At 46.2% G+C, this 24,185-nt stretch overlaps 1 protein-coding gene across 1 annotated transcript; it reads right to left on the minus strand.

Moving 5' to 3' along the window:
* Window positions 1–3,908: 3,908 nt before the first annotated feature.
* pou2f2a (POU class 2 homeobox 2a) lies at window positions 3,909–23,697 on the minus strand. The gene is made up of 14 exons (XM_056286635.1): window positions 23,632–23,697; window positions 23,156–23,190; window positions 22,913–22,969; window positions 16,023–16,142; window positions 14,801–14,906; window positions 14,563–14,654; window positions 13,713–13,862; window positions 9,082–9,223; window positions 8,264–8,412; window positions 6,979–7,176; window positions 6,361–6,584; window positions 5,675–5,743; window positions 5,134–5,207; window positions 3,909–4,228 (listed from the first exon to the last, which is right to left on the minus strand). The coding sequence occupies exons 1-14, from the start codon at window positions 23,687–23,689 to the stop codon at window positions 3,909–3,911; spliced, it is 1,794 nt and encodes a 597-aa protein (XP_056142610.1). The 5' UTR covers window positions 23,690–23,697.
* Window positions 23,698–24,185: the final 488 nt, after the last annotated feature.

Here is a 24,185-nt window from a genome sequence, read left to right on the forward strand (position 1 = left end):
CCCACTTCTGACACCAATGTAGCGAATTCGGGGGACAACGCAACCACAGGAAGTGCCGCGGCCGGGACGCGAACCCGTGTCGCCCGCACCGCAGGAGGCATCGCTGACTACGTTGTTTTAAAGGAAGAATCCTACTCGTTCTACCGGCAAGACCCCGCAGGACCCCTCGGTTGCATTTCCGGTATTATTTGGTTTCGAAGAAGTAAGAAAGTACTTTAGAAGCAGGGCAAAACTACCGTTAACAAATATATCACGTAATATACTCCAAAAAGTGAAAAAACATCTCTAGAAATAAATTAACAAATAAATAGTGAAAAGATAACACAGCCAAAAAAATAAAAAATAAAGCAACCCTACCCCGAATAAATAGTACAATCAAAGTCTAAATCATTTCAACGAGAGAAAGAAGAAAGAAAAAAAAACTTTAAAGAGAGATAGTTGAAATTTTTGGTCTAAAATCAAGTCATTATCATCAATGTTTTTTTAAGATCATTTTTTTTCTCAAAGTATTTTTTTTTTAGTTTTTTTTTTTCATTTTAATACATTAGCGATAAGTAAGCAGTAGAACATAGATCTTCTTTTTTTTCTTTTCTACAAAATCTATAGAAGCACTAACAGATACATTCCGTCTAAAGAGTCAATGTGGGGACGAGGTTTTCGCCTTTTAGGGTGTAAACCCCCCCTCCCCCACCCCCACATCTACGTTTGGTTCGTGGACGATCCGGGCGTGTCGACCGGCAGGTTATTTCGGGCGTGGGTCAAACCGGATACTCTTTGGATACGTTTGCCTACGGTCAACTTGGCTGAGGTTGGCGTTTGTCCAGAAGAATCGCGCATGCGCAGATCACGACAGGGCGTTGTCGGCAGTTTCCGACGGATCCCCTTGCTTTACGGTCGCGTCTCCCGTTTCTATACTTACACACGGGGAAACGCACGCGCACGCGCACCTCAGACAAACTTGACTTGAACCTGTGTCTGAGTTAGATCTGTTATGTACCATTCTACCTTGTCTTTTTTTCTTTCTTTCTTTCTTTTTTTTGGTTTGGTTTGGTTTGGTTCAATATTTGGTTAGTTTTGAACTGCTTTTGGCTTCTTCTTTTTTTCTTATGTGTGTGTGTGTGTGTATCTTGTCTGCCAAGACAGTCTGTTTCTTTATCTAATAAAAATCTGGAAGCTAAATTTTCACAGTATTTTTCCAACCAACCTGATAAAAATCTCTAGCACGACTACGAAAAAAATAAGGAGCTCTTGTAGTAAGTAAGCGAGAGTACGTTATTCCAAATGAGTATAAGCACAAAAGTACGTACAGTACATAAAACAGCATCAAGAGACACAGCAGAGATAAAACAATCCCAAACCAACCAACAGAAAAATAAAAACAGATTTAGAAGATTCAGTTCAGTGAGGTCATTAGCGTTTAGCTCCATCCAGGACCAGAGAGCCGAGCTGGAGAGAGAGGTAGAAGAAGGGAGGGATCAGCTGTCTGTCTGTCCTGTCTGTCTGTCTGTCTGTCTGTCTGTCCATCGCTCCATGTGTGTGTCTACTCCACACACACACACACACACACACTCCTTGCACTAAGCTTGCAGACAGACAGAAAGATGCACTGGGTTCCTCTTTCCCATCAAAACCTGCACTTTGTCCTCCTCCCCTCTTCCCTCCAGCTGTTATTTGGTTGGGTTTCTTTTTGGTTTGCTTCTGTCATTCCTTGGGTTGTTTTTGTTTGTTTGTTTGGTTTTTTTTTTTGTCCTTTTTTTTTTTTTTTGGTTTAAGTTAGTTCATTTTTGGTATCCTCTTACAAAAGTGTGACACGCCTGTTTCCCTCACCGCAGTGTGCCCCTCCCGTTACACACTCACCCACACCCACACCTGGGGCATGCCAGGCCCCTTCACGGTGGGGTGGGTAGGGGGGCGAGAGTAGGGATCAGTTCCCCAAATAAAGCTTCCTCCATGGGTGATAGGACAGAGGGGTCCGCCGGAGGGAGGGAGGGGGTTAAAACCGAGGGGGAGGGGGGGGGTTCAATGATAAAGTCCAGTTCTGCAGTCAGTCCCCCCCCCCCGCCTCATTACGTCCTCGTGTCTTGGCCGACTCTCTCCCAGAAGAGCGCGGCCTCGTGAATGCTTTGGTTTCCAACGAGAGTAAATAGCAAAATGGCAGACTGAGGTGGAAAATGACAGTGAAATGCGACCGACGGGGGAGAAGATGAAAACAAACACACATCAGTAAACATGTCTAGACAGACAGGTGTCGGGGCCATCTACGCTGATCGACAAGGCATGAATGAGAGCCGCCTGTGACTAAACTGGGGTTTATTGTCTTATTTAGCCCCCGGCCTAGAAAATTTATCACTTTAAGTCTCTAATCGTGAACCCTATTTCATACTTTTAAAAAAGGCTGCCCCTCGTAATGGGCAGCTTTTGAATGTATGAGGTTTTCAGGGCATGTTCATTTCGCTACGGGGGGATTCTGATAATAGGTCTTTTTTTTTTTCTAAGAGCGAGACCCCATAATGTCAGCTTTAAGAGATCTCTCCTACACCCTGCCTCACCTCAGCTGTCTTGGCACACTGATATTAAAAACACGAAGAACGCGGACGGCTAAGATGGCTGCAAATCACGCTGAAGACGATGATGACAATGATGACGATGATGACAACGACGATGATTGAAATTTCAACGCTAATACTGAAAAGCTGAAAAACAATAAATAGGGACACGGCTGGGTAATGAAACTAATAAATAACCACGATACAACTCGACTTCGTTAAGATAAGACAAACAGCTACTGTATAGAATCCTCTATTGAATAAAACTGAATAAAAACACAACAGAGAAGGCGGCAGAAGCTAGTGTATGCTCTTAAAACCAGAGGTAGGTAAAGAGACTGAACTCACTCATACACCAACGTTCCTCACTCATACACCAGAGCGAGCCTTTGGCTCAATCAGTAACAATCCTTTACAAAATTATAAAAAACAAGCTCGCAAAAGACAAGGCATGGTCACAGACAGACAGATGGACTGGGACAGACACAGATGAGTCAGTAGCAGACTGGATGGCAGGATGAATCAGCTGTTGTCGTCTGGTGTGTGTGTGTCTGTGTGTGTGTGTAGCAGTAGCAGTAAAGTCCTGGTCCTGGATAGCTTCAGTATTTACACGTCCTTTTTGAATAAAGCTTTTCTCTCCGTATTTTTGGTTTTTGGTATTTGGGATTTTGGTATGGTTGTCATTTTTTTTTTTTGTCATTGTGTGTTCCTCCACCACCTCCTCAGGTAAATTTTTGGTTTAAAATTATCCTTCCTTTCTCCTCCTCCTTCAGACCCGCAGCTTTTTGGAAAAAAAAATAAAAATAAAATGAAAACAATTGAAAAAACAGCAACAACAAAGTCCTCCTTCTCATCTTTTTTGGCCTTGCCACCGTTCCCTAGACACACAGTAGGGTATTCTTTTGTCATTTTTGGTTTACACGTCTCGACAGGCGTCTCTGCCCTCTCTTCCGTCCCTTTGCTAACGAGTCCTTGGTTTGTTTTCCCACAGAGAGAAAGAGCGGACAGGTGCAGCGTCGATATCGCTTGTTATTGACAAAAAGGTCCCATGTTGCCTCCTCTCCATATGTTTAGATAGATAAAGATTTTTGGTTTCGATCTTCCTCTTTTCCCTCCTTCTCACCTCTTTCACTTCTTTCGCTCCCTCTTTCTCTTCTCTCTTTCATTCTGTGTATTTTTGGCATTGAAAGACTTGGAGAGCGAGAGAGTGAGAGAGAGAGAGAGAGAGTGAGTGAGAGAGAGAGAGATGTTTTGAAAAATAAACGGAGGAAGAGCACAAGCGAGGGAAAGAGATAGCTTTGGTGTGAAAGGCGAGGTTCTTGTTTCCTCCTCCTCTTCCTCTCTGATTGGACCATGGCGGGGTCACTCAATCTTGGCTCCTCCGAGAGAGGGAGGGCTGTGTGCCATTTCGCTGGAGGAGCAGGAAGAGGCGGGGCTGGAGCAGGGTGACGGGGAGCAGGGGGTGGGGCTAATGCTGCTGGCTGAGGGGAAAGGGGAAGCTTTGGCTACGGCGGCGCTGACCAATCCAGCACCAGGATTCTGGCCCATGTGGAGGAGGGCGGGGTGGTTGAGGAAAAGAGAGGAGGGGAGCCTCCCACCCTGGCCCCCAGAGCCCCCCAACAGCACCTTACTGCCCCCCTCAAGACTGGAAAGAGGCAGCTGGCCACCACTGGCTGCTAGGGCTGAGAGAGAGAGAGGAGAGAGAGGGGGGGGGTAGGGATAGAAGGATGGAAGACACCGGGGTTAATAATTTACATTATTTGACTGGTTTCACTCAGTGAGATGCAGAGGTGAAGCGCTAAAGGTCACTGAGACATACAGCAACAGCATGAGAATGAGTGAAGTCGCACACACAAACTACAGCATACACACTAAGACACACACACACACACACTTGATGGGATGGACTGGAGCCATGGGTCAACACAGACCACAATGAGGACAGACTGGACATGAAAGTTATAGAAGGGACATTGAGGGGTTACTGAGCTCTGTTGATTCAATTTTCAGTGTGCTTCAGGAGGACTTCTCTTACCATGCATACCTTTATTAGCTATCACTCCGCTCTCTTCAGGAAGACCTTCCCAACATCATTCTCATTTACAGTGCTAAAAATTTGATGAGTTTGCACGTGGTTGTAGACTGGACAGAAGTTTAGCGCTTTTCTGGCGGGTATTTCTGAGGAACTGATACAAATTCATACTTGTTCTGTACAAATGTAGTTTTAGACAGCTAATTTCTTTGCACTCTGCTATTCTTGTATGTGGATGTGCATATACACGGTACGCTTATAAGCGGAGGAGTCTGAGTGTGTGTGTTTAGGAGGGAAAGAGGGGTTAATGAAACTAATTGAGACATGCCCTTTGGCTGTGCTTTTATGAGCTCTGCTTTTATGATGCTCAAGCATCGTCCTGAAATGGTCCAATAAAGTATACCCTGACCTTGATCTATCAACTATATTCTGCTCATCAGCCATGCTGATACTCAGCAATGCAACTTCTTCCTCTCCTTTCTTGTTCCAAGTATGGCCCCACGCAACTTTATACAACTCTCTCTCTCGCTCTCTCTCTCTCCCCCCCAAACACACCTTGGATAGTAGCCAGGGGGTTGTTACCAAGGAGAGCTTGGTTCATCCCTGTGTTAACTCCCATCACAGTATTCCTGTTGTGTCACACGTACATGCACAAACACACACACACACACACACACACACACACACACACACACACACACACACACACACAGCAAACATACCCGCACGAGCATACATGAACGCAGACAGGCAGAGGAGAAAAGGTGAGAAACAAGCAGGTTTAGCCACAAGGAGAAGCAGAGGGCAAACTCAGCCTGCACACATAAAGAACTTCAGAAAGCTGAATATTGGCTGCACAGGTTCATCTGAGAGGTTGGAAACACAGGAAGCAACAAAAATAGAGCATGTCAGAAAAAGCTGTCAAAGGCACGAACTTGAAATCCTATGAAGTTGTCAATAAGTCGGATATGATACAATTAAATGAAGCAACATTTTGCTGTATTTAGAATGAATGCATTTTCCTTTGTGATATTAATGTGTGTGTCTGTTGTGCACGTCTGTGTGTGAAGTGTGAGCAACTCTCCGCTGTATTCACCTCAAGTTTGCAGCAAAATCGGTGATGTAGTTAGAAACGTCACCATTCTTTTTACCCATACGCCATAAGCTGTGAACACAAAAACACACACAAACAAACATACACAAACACACACAGGATTAGAATGCACTGCTGCACAGAGCCTGCAGCGGCACCCAACAACATGTTGGGAGCTCAGCATGTGTGTGTGTGTATGTGTGTGCACGAAAATGATCTCAGTGTGTGTGCGTGGTTGTGTCAAACCGTTTAACTACAAACTGCAGGTGAACCAGGCATAGCGCAGTTAAGTGTTCATTGCGGAGATATGTGTAGAAGTGTGTCATGGTGCCGGGCTGCTTTGGTGTGTAATGTGTGGATGAGGCTTGTCTTGTGTTTGGATTTGAGTTTTGTCTAAATTCATTTAGCGTTGCCAGATCACCTCGGCAAGAGAACCCGGCAAAGCTGAAGAAAAATAAAACTACAACTTTAGATTTCAACCCCAATTTTCCTCTAAATCAAAACCAAACGCACACCCAGTGCTTGGGAATCGTACTTTTATCACTGAAAATGTATCCGAACGCTGAACCCATCACCCGCATGAAGACAGGGCTCAAGCCGGAAATCTACCAAACCTTACAACAGAGAAGTGACCATGTAGAAACACCGGGTTTTGTGGAAGGGTGGATTGGGTTTGTGTGCGCTCTCACCCTGTGTTGAGGTTGAGTGTGCTGTGGCTGGGGGTGGCTGGGCTGGCGGTGCTGCGGGGTGGAGGAGGAGTCACTGGAGAGGGGGCAGAGCTGAGCGAGGGGTGGGTGGAGCTGAGGGAGGGGTGGGTTGAGCTGAGGCTGGAGGTCAGGGGGCAGACGGAGGACATGGTGGTCGCTGTTGTGCTGCTGAGACTGGTCACGGCCTGGGACAGCTGGCTGGACATCTGTCGAAAAGACCGAGATGGCGAGAGAGAGCGAGAGAGAGATTGGTGGGGGGAGGGAAAGAGAGAGATTAGGTTTTGATGACTAAAGATGTCCCAACAGCTAATTCCAATTGAAAGATTGCTTTTGGCCCTGTTCATACCTAGTATTAAAATGTGTCTTGGGTGATTGGGTCACAAGCTAAAACGCAGGTGTAAGGTGTGAACACATCCGAGATGGACTGAGAGTTCGGTCACCCAAACCTCCTTCAGAGGTGGTCAGATGTGTGTGTGAATGCATGCAGTTTCTAAGCGCTTAGGACCACATTCATCATCTGCGTACATGGAACTACAGAAACCTTCGCGCCACCATTGAAGTGTCACTGTCAGACGGTCGTGGGCGCTAAACAAGTCATACCATGTGGGGACTGTAGCAGGGGGGCTTGTGCGTTGGTGGGGCAGTGGGGGGCTGGCTGGGCAGGGGAGGGGTCGCACTGGAGGGGTTGATGCGTTTCTCTTTCTGCCGGCGGTTGCAGAACCAAACGCGGATCACCTCCTTCTCCATGTTGAGCTGCTCGGCAATCAGCAGGATCTCCTCTGAGGTAGGCTTCTGGTTCTGCAACGTGTGTGAGAGGTGAAGGAAGTTCAGTTCAGCCCTTTAAAACTTTATTCAACCCACACAAGGAAGGTCAAGCTTTGCTATTGGCCAAGTAAGTTTGCACATACAAGGAATAAGACTTGGTGGAGAGTCCCATAAAATACACAAAGAATATACAATTAAAATTCCATTATAGCGTTTAATGTATGGCACCACCACTGTAAATGTTTACTTTTTACAATATAATCTGCTATATCAGCTTACATATTCTATCCTACCCACATAATATGTAATTTTTCTATAGATGAGCTCTTCAATTTTTCTTTATACATACATTGTTAAGGCATTTGAATATATAAAAAAAAACCATCCATTATCCGAACCGAAGCATAATAAATAAATAATAAGACATAAATAATAATAAATGAAAATACGACATAAATCAGAATAGATCACTTTTTTTTCCCCCTTGGATCCCCCCCCCCTTTTCTCTCCAATTGTATACGGCCAATTACCCCACTCTTCCAAGCCGTCCCAATCTCTGCTCCACCCCCTCTGCCAATCCGGGGAGGGCTGCAGACTACCACATGCCTCCTCCCATACATGTGGAGTCACCAGCCGCTTCTTTTCACCTGACAGTGAGGAGTTTCACCAGGGGGACGTAGCGCGTGGGAGGATCACGCTATTCCCCCCAGTTCCCCCTCAAACAGGCGCCCCGACCGACCAGAGGAAGAGTTAGTGCGGCAACCAGGACACACACTCACATCCGGCTTGCCACCCGCAGACACGGCCAATCGCGTCTGTAGGGATGCTCGACCAAGCCGGAGGCAACACGGGGATTCGAACCGGTAATCCCCGTGTTGGTAGGCAACGGAATAGACCGCTACGCTACCTGGACGCAATAGATCAGAATCAGATTCAACACTCAATATTCAATATTAATAATAATAAATAATAATAACTAAATAAATAATCAGACATAAATCAGAATAGATCAAATTCAAAATTCAATATTAATAAAATATAAGATTTCAATAACATTAGTCTGAATCATAAATTAAATCTGATCATAACTTTACCCGGTTAACGGCAGGGAGTTTCTTACCGTCATGAAGGAGCGCTCCAGGGCCACACGGACGTTGGTCTCGATGCTGGTTCTCTTCTTTCTGCGGCGGCCTGGCAGTCCCTCATAGCCCACCGAGGGAGAGGACAGCGAGCTGGGGCTGGGGAGGGTGCTGTCTATGGACATGGTCTCTGATAGTGGATTGCACACGCGCGCACACACACACACACACACACACACACACACACACACACACACACACACACACACACACACACACACACACACACACAGTCAAGGTGAGACCAATTTCACTGCACGGCTTTATCGAGCAGCAGACTGAGGCAGAATAAGAGCTGAATAAAACTTTGAATCCTCAGTAAAACTCTTTGACATTGTCTTTGTTTTATCTGAAAGTTATACATCTGCCTTTGTCACGAGTCTAGACATGCAAACTTAACAAATTTACAGCTGCTAGAGGGAGTTTAGGATTTTGTTGGCTGTGCACACCCGTGGACATAAGCAGCCTTGTTTCGCAGAACGACCTAATTTTGTATGAGCACTGCATGCATCCCGCCTGTGCGCCGTAAGTTGTTTCGTCAGAGTTAACGGGATATTCGACTCAGAGATGAGCATTTGGAATCAGTATTTAGCAGCATCGAGTTGTCTCACTGCTGGTCTCGTCTGACCGTGTCGGTCATATGGACTAATCAAAATCAAACCGAGACAGAAATAATCAGTGATAAACTCTTTGTAGCAGCTACAACATTTTTGGAAAATACTGAGAAAATATGTATTAAACCCAGATGTCCAGATATGATGCAAGACAAGTGTGCCATGACTCTATCCTCCCATGTCACCTGCATCGTTGAGCCACTTCTCGAGCAGTGGCTTCAGCTTGCACATGTTCTTAAAGCTAAGGTTGAGGGCCTCGAAGCGGGAGATGGTGGTCTGGCTGAAGTCGTTCCCATACAACTTCCCCATGGCCAAGCCAACGTCACCCTGATGGAGAGACGACATGTTGTGGGATGTGAAAGAAGGAGAGAGCGATAGAGGGAGAGACATTTAATTGACAGAGATCAAATTACAGCCATCGCTATAAAGAGTACAAATGTCAAGAGAATGCAACTGCAAAAGAACTCATGTACACAAATGTATAAAATAATGTAATCGCGCACGACACACACACACACACACACACACACACACACACACACACACACACACACACACAGTATGTTTGCATACAAATCAATACCTTGAACACTGGGAGTAATCAAAATCAATTTAAGGTTAATATTTTGATTAAAGCATTTACATGGTTTCAAATAATGACATTTTGCTTGCAATATGAGACAGTCAGTCTAAGGAACATCTTTATCCATCCATCCATTATCCAAGCCGCTTATCCCAGTTGGGCTGCAAGGATGCTGGAGCCTATCCCAGTGGTCATTGGGCGGCAGGCAGGGAGACACCCTGGACAGGCCGCCAGGCCATCACAGGGCCACACACACACACACACACACACACACACACACACACACACACACACACACACACACACACACACACACACACACACCTAGAGACAATTTAGTATGGCCGATTCACCTGATCTACATGTCTTTGGACTGTGGGAGGAAACCGCAGCACCCAGAGGAAACCCACGCAGACATGCAACATGCAACATGCAAACTCCACACAGAGGACGATCCGGGATGACCCCTAAGGTTGGACTACCCTGGGGATCGAACCCAGGACCTTCTTGCTGTGAGGCGACCATGCTAACCACTGTGCCACCGTGCCGCCCAGTACAAATTCAGTTAACACCATTTGAGACTTGATTCTTATCAAACTTGAAAATTATTTGTTGAAATAATGATACATTTTTCAAGTTCGAGGCCGATATCAGGTTTTCACACATTACCAGCAGGTATCTGCTGAGGTATCTGCAGGTTTGACAGAATAATGAATAACGGTCTGTCTGTTTGTACGTCAACGTGTTAATTGTCCTAAATTCAAAGGTATCAGTAGCAAGGCAAACTTTCTGATATCAGCCCCCAAAATGAGCTTTATGTGGGACGTAAAAGAAATCCGAGGGGCATGTGATTGAATATTGGAGTAGGCAATTTGAAAAAAAAAATCACATTACATCTTTATCCATGCTCAATAATCTAGGTAAGAAAATCAAAGAAAGTTGAATCAGTTCATCTGGACACACTGTTCAGTGATAGAAACGCTTCATCATTCATCTTAGTGACCTCTGCAGTAAGAACCCCGTCCTTACAAAAATATAGGGGCATAACCACCGAAACTAATGATGGGTTTCATATGCAAATAGGCGTGACCATTGACTAGAGTTTCAATGGCCATGTGTAAATATCCTCATGAGGGTGACTGTCCCTCTAGAAACAAACAATGCAGAGCCTGTGATAAATTAAACCATACTGAAAGACAATGTTGATCAAAATACAAAGACATTAACACAAAACAACCACAAAACAAGGCTGGCCAACACCCGAAGAAAGTGTCTACATAATGCTCGTTGCGGATTGGCCTCTACATGCATCTGAAGACCCATAAGTAGACAACCTCACGGAGAGGACAGTCATACTCGCTTCGAGTGACCGTCGATGATGATGATAATGATGCATGCTCAATAATCCAGGTAAGAAAATTGAAGAAAGTTGAATCAGTTTATGTGGACACGATGTTTACTGAGAGAGAAACGTCATCTCATCTCATCTCATCTTCAGCTGCTTTTCTGGAGTCGGGTCGCGGTGACAGCAAGCTAAGTAGGGCACTCCAGACATCCCTCTCCCCAGCAATGCCCTCCAGCTCCTCCTGGGGGATCCCAAGGCGTTCCCAGACTAGATTGGACATGTAGTCCCTCCAGCGAGTTCTGGGTCTACCGCGGGGTCTCCTCCCAGTTGGCCATGCCCGGTAAACCTCCAAAGGAAGGCGCCAGGAGGCATCCTAATCAGATGCCTGAACCATCTCAACTGGCTCCTTTCGATGCGAAGGAGCAGCGGCTCTACTCCAAGCTCCCTCCGGATGTCTGAGCTCCTCACCCTATTTCCCTGACACCCTACAGAGGAAACTCATTTCAGCCACTTGTATCCGCGATCTCACCCTTTCGGTCACTACCCAAAGCTCATGACAACAGGGGGGGATTGGAGCGAAGACTGACTGGTAAATTGAGAGCTTTGCCTTCCGGCTCAGCTCCCTCTTTGCCACAATGGTCCGGTACAACGTCCGCATTACTGCTGATGCTGCACCAATCCACCTGTCAATCTCCCGCTCCATCTTACCCTCATTCGTGAACAAGACCCTAAGATACTTGAACTCCTTCACTTGAGGCAACAACTTAACCCTAACCCGGAGGGAGCAATCCACCATTTTCCGGTAGAGAACCATGGCCTCAGACTTGGAGGTGCTGACTCTCATCCCAGCCATTTCACACTCAGCTGCAAACCGTCATCACTCATCTAAGTGACCTCTTCAGTCTAAACTGACTGCAGGTATCCCCACTCTTATAAACAATACAGTGACATAACGACCAAAAACAACGATCAGTTTCATATGCAAATTGCCATCACCATTGACTAGAGTTTCAACGGCCATGTGTACTATTCACAGAGGATTTGGGAATAACATAATCCCGTAGTTTTGAGGTAGTCCGTAAGAAATTACAAAATGACCCCACCCACTGCAATAGGATCACCCTTAACACTGACCAAGTGTGCCTGCTCCTGAAACTGTGTCTTCAATCCATGTACTTCACATACAGGGGTCAGTACTATAGGCAGAAGCATGGGTGTATTATGGGTTCCCCACTCTCACCTGTAGTGGCCAACTTGTACATGGAGGAAGGGGAAAAGAGGGCTCTGATGTCCTATCCAGGGACACCGCCTAGCCATTGGTTCAGATTTGTGAGCGACACCTGGGTTAAAATTAAATCTCAGTATGGACCACATTTCATCCACCACTTTAACTCAGTGGACAACCACACCAAGTTTACCAGGGAGGATGTGAAAAATGACAGGTTAGCCTTCTTAGACTGTGAAATTGTAATTGGTGATGGGGGACATTTGATTGTTGATGTTTATCATAAACCAACACATACTGATCAGTACTTAAGGTTTGACTCTCATCATCCACTGAAGCACAAACTAGGAGTCATCAGGACGCTGTACCACCGAGCTGACAACGTCCCCACCGACACAGCGGACGGGGAAGGGGAGAAATCCCACATTAAACAGGCCCTGGTTAAGTGTGGTTATTCTAACTGGGTGTTTGTCAAAGCCAGGAAGACGCCCAAAGAGTGCACCAGCCGACCGAAGAGAGGAGAAGGACAACAGCTGTCTAAGCATAAACCACTGGTGATTCCATATCTGGCGGGAGCGTCGGAACAGTTGAGACACATATTTTCCAAACATCGTGTCTCAGTGGCTTTGAAACCCCAAAACATGCTGCACCAGAAACTGGTCCACCCCAAGGATTGGGTCCCCCGGCACAAACAGCGCAATATTGTGTACGCTGTTAAGTGCCAGGAGGACTGCCATGACTTGTACATCGGGGAAACTAAACAGATGCTGGCCAAGAGGATGGCACAACACAGAAGAGCTAATACGTCAGGCCAGGACTCCACAGTCTACACCATCTACAGGCCAGTGGCCACTCTTTCAAGGATGAGGATGTGCACATCCTTGATAGGGAGGAACGCTGGTTTGAACGGGGAGTCAAAGAGGCCATCTGTGTTAAGAGGGAACGACCATCCCTGAACCGAGATGGGGGGCCTAAGAGTACATCTGTTGCCATTTTACAATGCTGTGATTGCAAACATTCCCAAATCCTCTGTGAATAGTACACATGGCCACTGTAACTCTAGTTAATGGTTACATCTATTTGCATATGAAACTGATCGTTGGTTTTGGTCGTTATGCCACTGTATTGTTTATAAGGGTGGGAATACCTGCAATCAGTTTAGACTGGAGAGGTCACTTAGATGAGTGATGAAACGCAACTGTCAATAAACGTTGTGTCCAGATGAACTGATGCTTTCTTCTTTCTTTGACAGTATACGGGACACCTTTTATTTGTCACTGCCCAATCCAGGCAGTGACAATCCTCAAGTAAACATGTTGGATCATTGTTGCCACCTTTTTTATTCTTATTTTTTTTTTGTCCATTACATGTTATTGTAGAAACCCAGAACATGAGCATTCCTATTTACCAGCCTCTCTGAGCTGTTAGTGAGCCAATGGGCAAATAGTTGTTTTCTGCAAAGCTGAAAGTAACTTGGTTATAGAGTAAATATGCACTAATAAACCACAAGACTGAGCAAAGATCTTGGTGTTCGACTCTAATTTTGACATTACCCCAATAAATTATTGCAGATAAAGGCGTCTGCATGACTTCAGAAGCAGTCATGCAAACACCTTTACCTGGTTAGCAGTATGGATGTAAACATACAAATGATCCTCCCTACCTGCGTGAAGCCCAGTTTGATGCGTCTCTGTTTGAAGGTGCGGGCAAACTGCTCCAGCTCCTCCAGGTCACTGGGCTCCTCGGGGTGAGAGGTCACTGAGGGCACCGAGGCCACGCCTCCTCCGCTGCTCACCTCTACGCTCTTATCCCTCTAAAATGGATATGAAGGTGAGCGAGAGAAGAAGAGACAGAGGTGATGATTGCTTTATGGAATTCAGTAGTATTCAGACATGGAAGGAATGCTTCCTTTGAAATCACTGAACCGTGCCCAAAAATCACCAAGGTAAAAATTTGGACGGCTGACGCGCACGTAAAATGTGGTTCACCCTTACATAGTTCTTTTAAATAAAGAGAAATAAAAGTTTATATTGGTTGTTTTCTGGTCAACTCAAGTAAAAAAAATAAAAAATAAAAATAATAATAATTTCCCCTCAGGGATGAATAAAGTATTTTGATTCTGATTCTGATGATTCCAACTGCTTCTGATTTCGATCCAAATAGGCTATGATTGACTGAAGAAACATTTCATGGTCTTTTATTTCACCATAATCAGACGTTTTAAATAGCCTAAAAGCTCTACAAACAGATCTTTACTTGTGGGGGAGTTACATATTCCCAAATGTTTACTGAATATATGAATATGTAAATGACCGCTAAATCACTTTGATATTGCCTTGGCGGTCATTTACAGAATATATGGCAAAGACGCTCTTCCCACCCTCAAAGTCAAAACAACACCACAGGCCCCGTCAAGGAGGGGGAACGCCAGATTGGCGTGATGATGTTAATGTAACCCGACATTGGTAGTGGAGCTCATAATTTAGGTGGTGGCATTTACTGGAAAGCCCTACCTGTGCTTGGAGACCCAGTCTGGTCGGAGCAGACAGCAGGCCGCCTTGGTTTTGCTGAGGTAGCGGAATTAGATTTGGTGTCGATAGGAGTCCTGGTCCAAAAAGAAAAAAAAAGTTTTTGCTTTTTTTAGTATTGTATGACTTTTATCCTTATGCACCTGTACTCCTATACTTTTATCCTTATGAACATAGAACTATGGTGAAGTCAATAGCAACATGAGAGTATTCCAGTAACAACCTTGCTGGCCCTGCTGTGCCTGCGGCAGGAGGAACTGGGCAGGAGACTGGAGAGGATGACCCGGAACCAGCACCAACTGCTGAAGCTGCAGCAAGTGCTGGATGTCCTGTTTGATGGAGAAGATGGACAGATCAGAGTGATGATAATTGATAGCTCACTCAGACCAATCCACTACTATGTGCCGTTTCTCCTGCATTTCGGGGAAGAAAAGGTACCAGTGGCAGTGGTTCTCAGTCAGGCCCTCAGGTACCATTTTGCCAGGTATTTCATTATGCTTACCTGTTGTTCCAGTTATTCCAGCCTCCAATCAGGGAGGTTTTAGACCTGGATCAACATGTGAAAGCTTTTAATTACTTGGTAGAATAGGAAACCAGTGGTGTCGGTGGTACCTGAGAACCAGATTGAGAACCACTGGTGTAAGGGATTATACTTAAAGTGTATTAAGTTTGAGTGAGAAAATAGAGCCATGATCATATGGTGACCACACAGCTGGGAGAAAAGATCACGGAAAGAGGAACACACACAGGGTGGTAAACCTTCAACCACTGGGACACACAATAAGCATGCAGGGAGAAACTGGTCCATAGTTTAGTCTAATTGGTCCATAGCAAAAAAAAATCCTGGTTCATCAATCAAGCCCCTCATCAGAAGATGGCTGTGATTGGTAGTCGGTACCTGGGCGGTAAGCTGGATTGGCTGAGAGAGGGTGAGCTGGGGAGGAGGAGGCGGGACAGGGACACTTTGGGCTGTCTGTTCCTGTGTGCTCTGTCCCTGTCCCTGGGGCTGGGATTGGGCTTGCTGGCCTGTTTGTCCCGCCTGCTGTTGCTGCTGGGCCTGCTGATTCGCTGCTGCGGCTGCCTGAGCTTGCTGATTGGCTTGGGCGGCTGCATGGGCAGCGTGAGCGGCGTGGGCGGCACTGGACTGCTGCACGGCTGCAGCGAGCAGCTGCGCCTGAGCCTGCTGCAGCAACAACTGCTGCTGAGCTGGCAACAGAGCTGTCAACTGATGGAGAGAAGAAAAGTAAAGAAGAGAAGGCACACAAAAAGGAGGGAAAACGAAGAAAAGAAAATGGATAGATGAGAAAGGAAGGAAGTGTTCAAAAGCAGTGCCAGAGAAGCAAGCATGACGAAAAGCAAAGCTCCACCAACAGGTAGACTGTCAAGATGTGTATTTTTTTCCATGTTTATGTACAGGTGTACATAAGTGTACAGAAGTGTCTTACCCCTGCCAGCTGGGAGCTGGTCAGCATGAGTTGTGTATGTTGCAGTGCGGTCTGTGATGGAGTTGGGCCATGAGAGGGTGGCAGGGCCGGGGACATCTCACCACACTCCTCCATCTTGTTCTGGCAGGAAGACAGCAGACAGATGAAGGTAGAGAAGAATTAATGAAAACCTTGGTAGACAACAAGGAAGTTTCACACTGTGAGTTCATCCAACACCTCAGAATCACAATAAACCCCCCCCCTTTTTCTCCCCAATTGTATCCGGCCAATTACCCCACTCCTCCGAGCCGTCCCGGTCGCTACTCCACTCCCTCTGCCGACCCGGGGGAGGGCTGCAGACTACCACATGTCTCCTCTGATACATGTGGAGTCGCCAGCCACTTCTTTTCACCTGACAGTGAGGAGTTTCGCCAGGGGGGACGTAGCGCGTGGGAGGATCATACTATTCCCCCAGTTCCCCCTTCCCTCCGAACAGGCACCCCGACCGACCAGAAGAGGCGCTAATGCAGCAATCAGGACACATACCCACATCTGGCTTCCCACCTGCAGACACAGCCAATTATTTTCTGTAGGGACGCCCGATCAAGCCAGAGGTAACACGGGGGATTCGAACCGCCGACCCCCATGTTGATGGCAACGGAATAGACCGCTACACTACCTGGAGGCCCCTAAAATCAAAATGAACTTTATCTGCCAAGTGTGCCTATGCACACGAGGAATTCGACTCCAGTACACAGCAGCTTCTAGCACTTGCAGACACCACACACACACACACACACACACACACACACACACAAAAAGAAAAACAACATACAAAAAAGAAAATTAAAAAAAAGAAACACATGGAACAGGACATTGGAGGCAAGCATGTACGCACAGCAGGTACGTCGCTGCTACACAGGGCTTTGCTATGGTTGAGTAATTAACAACCTATGCACAAATATTATACCATATTCATTATATACTATATTGCCCATGCAGTATACCATATACCAATACCACAACTCCACAACTCATCATGCCTATATACAATGCTATGTACTCCCACTATATTATCTCATGTACCAGAAGAACACACTATATTTTCACCTACCATCAACCTCACAACTACATACTATATCATATACCTATGTTACAAACACAACAATAACAGCAATAATTGTAACCTGTATACAGCAGCTAAGTCAAGTAAAAAAAAAAGAAGTGTTTTTTTGGATTTTCTCCCCCAATTGTACCCTGCCAATTACCCCACCTTTCCGAGCCATCCCGGTTGCTGCTCCACCCCCTCTGCCGATCCGGGGAGGGCTGCAGACTACCACACGCCTCCTTGGATACATGTGGACTCGCCAGCCGCTTCTTTTCACCTGACAGTGAGGAGTGTCGCCAGGGGGATGTAGCGCGTGGGAGGATCACACTATTCCCCCCAGTCCCCCCCGAACAGGCGCCCCGACCAACCATAGCAGGCGCTAGTACGGCGAGACATACCCACATCGAGTTTCTCACCCGCAGACATGGCCAATTGTGTCTGTAGGGACGCTCGACCAAGCCGGAGGTAACATGGGGACTCGAACCGAAGATCCCCGTATTGGCAGGCAACAGAATAGACTGCTACGCTACCCGGTCACCCCAAAGTAAAGTCAATTTTATTTGTATAGCCCATTGTCACAAATTTGCCTCAGTGGGCTTTACAGCAATACAACTTCCTCATTAGACCTTCACAGTGGATAAGGAACAACTACCTAATTTAAGTAAACAAGTATATGTTAAATATGTATTTAAAATTTTAAATTTGTATTGCACATCTGGTTTAAAGAGGTAGTGCACATCGTAAATACTATGTAGGTTAGACATCTTGACCAGAAGGGTCTGTTTACAAAGTGTTATATTTACATAAGCAGTGGCCATTATTGCGCGATGCTTTTAAGTGTTCATGAGAGAGATGGCCTTTGGGGAAGGAACAATGTACAACGTATGTATACTGGCACACCCCATCATGTCCATCTACCTCAGGTATGTAAGTAAGTAACCTGCTAACATTTATTTCAGCATCTCTGATATATTCTCTGAACCATTGCACTTTATTTCACCTGTATATAGTCAATCCTTGTGTATATATTTGAAGATTGTTGTGTTGTTATTCTATGTTAAGTACACTGTGAGAGCCATGAAACCGGAGTCAAATCCCATGTGGACGCAAATCTACATGGCCAATGAACTTGATTCTGATAATCCAGGTAAGAGAATCACAGAAAGTTGAATCAGTTCATCTGGACACGTTTATTTGGAGAAACTTTTCATCACTCATCTAAGTAACTTCTTCAGTCTTAACTGACTGCAGGTATATACCCCCACCCTTATAAACACCACATATGCAAATTGCCATTAACTAAAGTTACAAAGGCCATGTGTACTATTCACAGAGGATTGGGGAATAGCTGCAATCACACTGTAAGATGGCGACAGATGTAGCATCAATCCCATCTTCACATAGACGGCCTCTCTGACTCCCGGTTCAAACCAGCGTTCCTCCCTATCAAAGATGTGCACATCCTCATCCTTGAGACGCGTATTTTCCAAACACCCAGTCTCCGTTGCTTTCAAACCCCAAAACACGCTGTGCCAGAAATTGGTCCACCACAAGGATCGGGCCCCCCGGCACAAACATAGCAATGTAGCGTCGGTATGCATGCTCTTGGGAGAAATGTTTCATCACTCATCTAAGTGACCTCTTCAGTCTCAACTATCCTCACCTTTATAAACTATCCTCACCCTTATAACGCAGGTATCCTCACCCTTATAAACAACACAGTGGCCGAAAGCGATGATCGGTTTAATATAATAATCGAGTTAATGGTCACGGTAATTTCAGTCAGAGGATTTGGGAATGTTTGCAATCACAGCATTGTAAGATGGCAACAGATGTACTCTTAGCTCCCCCCCCCGATTTAGTGCTGAGGGGTGTCTCCTAAAATCCAGTGTCATCTTCAAGTTGTTCTGACTATGCCAGAGCACCAGCCGCTCAATCTCCTGTAGATATGCAGACTCGTCGCCATCCTGGATGAGTCTGATGACTGTAGTGTTGTCTGCAAACTTCAGTAGTTTAACAGCTGGGTCCTTGGAGCTTCAGTCACTGGTGTAGAGAGAGACCAGTGGGGAGAGGACACATCCCTGGGGGGCACCGGCACTGACTGACCTTACGCCAGAAGTGACTTACCCCAGCCTCACCTGCTGTTTCCTGCCTGTCAGGAAGCTGGTGATCCACAGATGGCAGGGGATACAGTGAGCTGGGAGATTTCAGAGGAGAGGATTTCTGGAATGTTGGCGTTGAACGCAGCGCTTATGTCCACAAACAGGATCCTCGCATATGTCACTGGGCAGTCAAGGTGTTGCAGGATGTAGTGCAGTCCCATGTTGACTGCGTCATCCACTGAGCTGTTTGCCCAGCAGGCAAACTGCAGTGGGTCCAGCATGTGTCCTGTGACGTTTTTCAGGTGGGCTAACACCGGTCGTTTGGAGGTCTTCATGACCACAGACGTCAGGGCGACAGGCCTGTAGCCATTCGGTCCTGTGATGGGAGGGTTTCTTTGAGACCGAGGTGATGGCGGAGCATTTGAAGCGGGATGGGGAGACCAGTCTGGACTGGTCTTCTGTCTCTGGAAAAGCCTGCTCACATGTATCTTGAGTGCAGCCTGAGTATCAGGAGTGGCGGTGGTTGCGGGGTGGGGGGGTATGGGGGGTTGGATGTGAACACCGACCCGGATGAAGGATGAAAAGTCCCCAACGGTGAATAAAATGGCTTTGCAGTTTATGAGCAATAACTCCAAGCTCGGGCTGCAGCATTAACACTGACATCGGTACACCCGGCAGATGTCATCCGTTACCGGGGGTGGAGTCGCTGAGCCCGGTTTCAGTGAGGCAAACGTGCAAAGTCCTAGTTGGTCCCGTTAAGGAGAAGCGGCTCGTCCATTTTGTTGGGGGAATTTCGCCGGGTGAGTCGCCGTGGGGGGTACAGGCCGAAGTCCCCGCTGCCGGACCACTTCCCCCGTCTGCGTCGCCTCCATGTCTCGCAGAGGGCCGCTGTTCCCCCAACTAAGGTCTCCAAAACACTTTCCGGGTTTGTGAACGTATATTGGGTTGACTGCCAAACGTTGAACAGCTCTCTAGTGAGAGTAATCGGGGTTGAATAGCCACACACACACACACACACACACACACACACACACAGTCAATAAACACAAACAAACAAGTGCTAGACAACGCTTCACCGAGGCTGCCATCTTCTACATTAAAAAGATAAGTTTGGATTCATTGACATTGATTAGGTTGGTATGAGTTACTCACCGGTAGCGAGTCCTGTGCTCGAAGACCTACTAGACCCACGGAGCCGGGCCAAAAGTGAAACGAACCGTGGTGAACGCGGGCAGCTAATATGCGTTATAACCGCCGCGGTGCGTAGTAATACACCGGCCTTCTCCAGAAACAAAAAGTAGTTCCAAGCTCATACAGTGGTTTTATGGGAATGTGACGCCAAATATAGGCTACTGTAACCGGTTATTTTCTTGCGCGGTGCGGGATTCGATATGGGGTGTACTGCGCCACTAGGCGACGTCACTAACCGCTCGGCTAAAGGGTCAGACACGTATTAGTAGTTTACATTACGTTTACACGACAACGGTGTTGCTAAAAACGGAAAAGTTTTTCCCCCGTAGCGTTTCAAAAAAGTTCCGCGTTCAGGCGACCCGCCCAAAAAAAAACGACCGGAAACGCTGTAGTGTGCATTCCGGGCCAGCAGTGGGCAGTGTGATTTAGCGGCGACGACGGCACGAACGCAGCTCGGTAAATCCGCCGTTTGTTCAACGTGCGTCTTAACTCGCGCGCGACCGCTTGGCTGAAAACGTAATACGCATGTGCCAAGCGCGGTTTTCACGTCGTTCTGCCCGCCACAAACAAAGCGGAAACGACGCGAACGGATACATTTGGCTACGCCGTCAGTATTTCGTTTGACTAGCGTTAGAATGCTGACGTTAGCGCGCTAGCACCTCTCCCGGGATACGCAAGGGCTCAGCGTCATGTGTCGATGAAAACAACGGCAAGTCGACATTTTGCAACGTCATGGAACTCCACAGGGACGCCACCCAAGCGAAACCGTGGCAACAGCACCACCCCCCCCCCATTTTGTGGGGCAACGCAGTGGTTTTCCGCGCCATATCGCCTCTTTCCATTCACCTTTCATTGAATTGCTCTGCCAACGTTTGCCGTCGGATCTGGTGTAAGTCAGGTAAGAACTGAGCATTGGAAATACACAAAAGAAGTTTTGCGTTTGGTTAACTCATTATTTTTAAATGTTTTATTATGGGTCGTGCCCACTAGCCGGGCTAGCTGCCAGCTCGCCAACCAAGGTAATTTCTGCATCACTATTCTCATTATTTGTACGTAAATCCAAACCATCCCCTTTGACAACGAAGATGCCTTTAAAAAAAAACACTGTAAAGCAAAGGTGACTATTTAGTTGAACTTCACATTGGCAGTTTGCCAGACTATTCTTTCCGGGCGACTGCAAAAAGGGGAACAAAACGAAGAGTTCTCTTAAACAATTCCTCTCCTGTGCAGCAGCAGCAGCAGCTTCTGGCTGTATTGAAACTTGCTTTCAATTCGTGGTTGTCTGCAAAAGGAGGGAGTCAGACAGCACCAACAAAAGCCATACAGAACCCCCCCCCCCCAGTACGGTGGGGAGTCTCAACTTGAAACTGCATGGAAAAAGTAAATGATCAATATTACGATAGAATCAGTAACAAAAACTCACCTGGCAGTTTAGCCCCACAATTTACTGTGTGGGCAATTGGTTTGTGTGTAATTGTGGGTTAAGATTATTTCAGTCACAGCTAATCCTACCTTGATCTGGGATCTAGATCTTTTGGTTTGAGGGATGGCTGGTCTGTCTTGTATGAGTGCTGGGAGGAGACGTACCCTCGCTTGTCTTTTTTGTTGTACAAAAGGGATGTTTTTTCTGCCTCCTACACCAGGCATGTTCAAACTGGCAGGGAGACCTAACAGCCCTTTGATTTGCATATCCTTCTATTGGTATGCAAATTAGGATGATATTACCTTTTGAGGAGCTGTGGCACCATGGATTCAACTCAATTCCACAAGTGTTTTTGCAAAGAAAACATGCCATCATATTCTCAGTGGCTTAATCGTGGATACGTACAAACTGATGACCCATCAACGTTCACAAAAGAAAAAAAATGCCATTCAAGCCATATCACCGAAAGTTGAACCAGTTCGTCTGGACACAACGTTTATTGGAAGAAAAGTTTCATCACTTATCTATGTGACCTCTTCAGTCTCAACTGACTGCAGGTATCCCCACCCTTATAAGCACTACAATGGCATAACAACCAAAAACAACGATCAGTTTCATATGCAAATTGCCATGACGATTAACTAGAGTTACAATGGCAATGTGTTTCAATGGCAAGCTCTCGTTAATGCTCACGGCAATTTGCATATGAAACTGATTGTTGTTTTCAGTTGTTATGCCACTGTATTGTTTATAAGGGTGGGAATACCTGCAGTCAGTTGAGACTGAAGATGTTACTTAGATGAATGATGAACCGTTTCTCTAAATAAATGCTGTGTCCAGATGAGCTGATTCAACTTTCTGTAATTTTCTTAACTGGATTATTGAGCATGCTTAAATTCAAGCCATAGAAATGAGCACAAAGCTGCAATACAACGACACTTGCAGACCCACAAATAGTCATGGGTAGACCTGGATAAAGGAAACGCGAATGTACTCACATAGAAAAGCAGACAGGTGGCCAGGTGGACAGACAGACGAACATTGTGTACACACACACACATATACGCATGCACACAAACACACCCACCTTGTTGCTGCTCAGTGTTGGTGATAGGGGGAAGGGGTTGACTTTCATTGACTGAGCCTGCAGGAGTAGAAAGAATGATGAATTCCAACACAGGTGCCATCAGACTCACCACACCGCTGTATACGCTGTTTTTCCTATGATTTATCTCGCCGGCTATAATATTTTTATTGTAATTTTTTTGCTCTGTTAGTCATATAAGGGTTGAGGAAAGGGACACAGGCACACCTCAAGAGTCACACTTGCCTGGTGATTTGATTCAGGACCGTTCCGCTCTGAATCTGTGTGGGAGATAGAGGAAAAAATTAGACACTGACAGAGCGTGCACAATGTAACCAGCAACGCATGCGCACTCACAGGCAAGCGCACACTAGTAACGCATGTACACCTATGCACACAAGCATAGGTATGAAAACCCATGAAACGCGATCACATGCATGCACTGACTTGTGTGCACATAAATATGTGTACGCCGCAAACAGTTTGGTAAAATTTCCACAAGTGGAATAGTGTCTAGGTAAACTATTGGTACCCAGATAGCGGATATGATTTCAAAGACAGGCTAACAGAAGAGCTGTCAATATCTGTATACACACACACACACACACACACGCACACACAAATGGCCCTGCTTTGCAAAAATGACCTTGTGAAAAGTTAGATCGGCCTCCAGAAATATAACAGAAATGAGAACACACACGCACACAACACGTAATGCATACCTGTGCTCTCCAGTGGAGATTCAGCCCCTAGCTTCTCAACCTCTACTGGCTTTGACATCCTGTTTTCTGTAAAATAGGTAGAAAGATGGGCAGAAAGAGAGTGAACACAGAATTAGCAAGGTTGTTGACAGCATCCGCAGAGGCAGAAAAAGTGAAGAGGTGTGAGGCAGAGATGAAGTTCGGCAGTCATCGGAATCTTGCTGATGGTTCTTGGATAAATTCAGGGCACGGCTCTCAGGTCAAAACGTAGGCCTACGAGTGGTTTACCGAGGCATGAATCACTCGCAGCCTACACTCACTCATTCATTCTTTCCAGCTAGCGGTTGTACATTGAGTAGGCTAGAGACAGATGTATAGACTCATTCTTAAAATAGTCCAGAGGTTTGAGTGGGAACAGCCCACTGCCTGAAGATCCTTTTGATGTGTCATTCATCACAATACCATCACAACCTCACCTCCCGTCCAGTTCAGCACTGACACTGAACTGGGACAGCCCCCATGGTGACACCAGAGAGGGAACAAAGGAAAGTTAAGTTAGAGTCATTGAAATATAT

This window comes from Lampris incognitus, chromosome 9 (genome assembly GCF_029633865.1).
Source record: "Lampris incognitus isolate fLamInc1 chromosome 9, fLamInc1.hap2, whole genome shotgun sequence".
NCBI classification, from domain to species: Eukaryota; Metazoa; Chordata; class Actinopteri; order Lampriformes; family Lampridae; genus Lampris; species Lampris incognitus.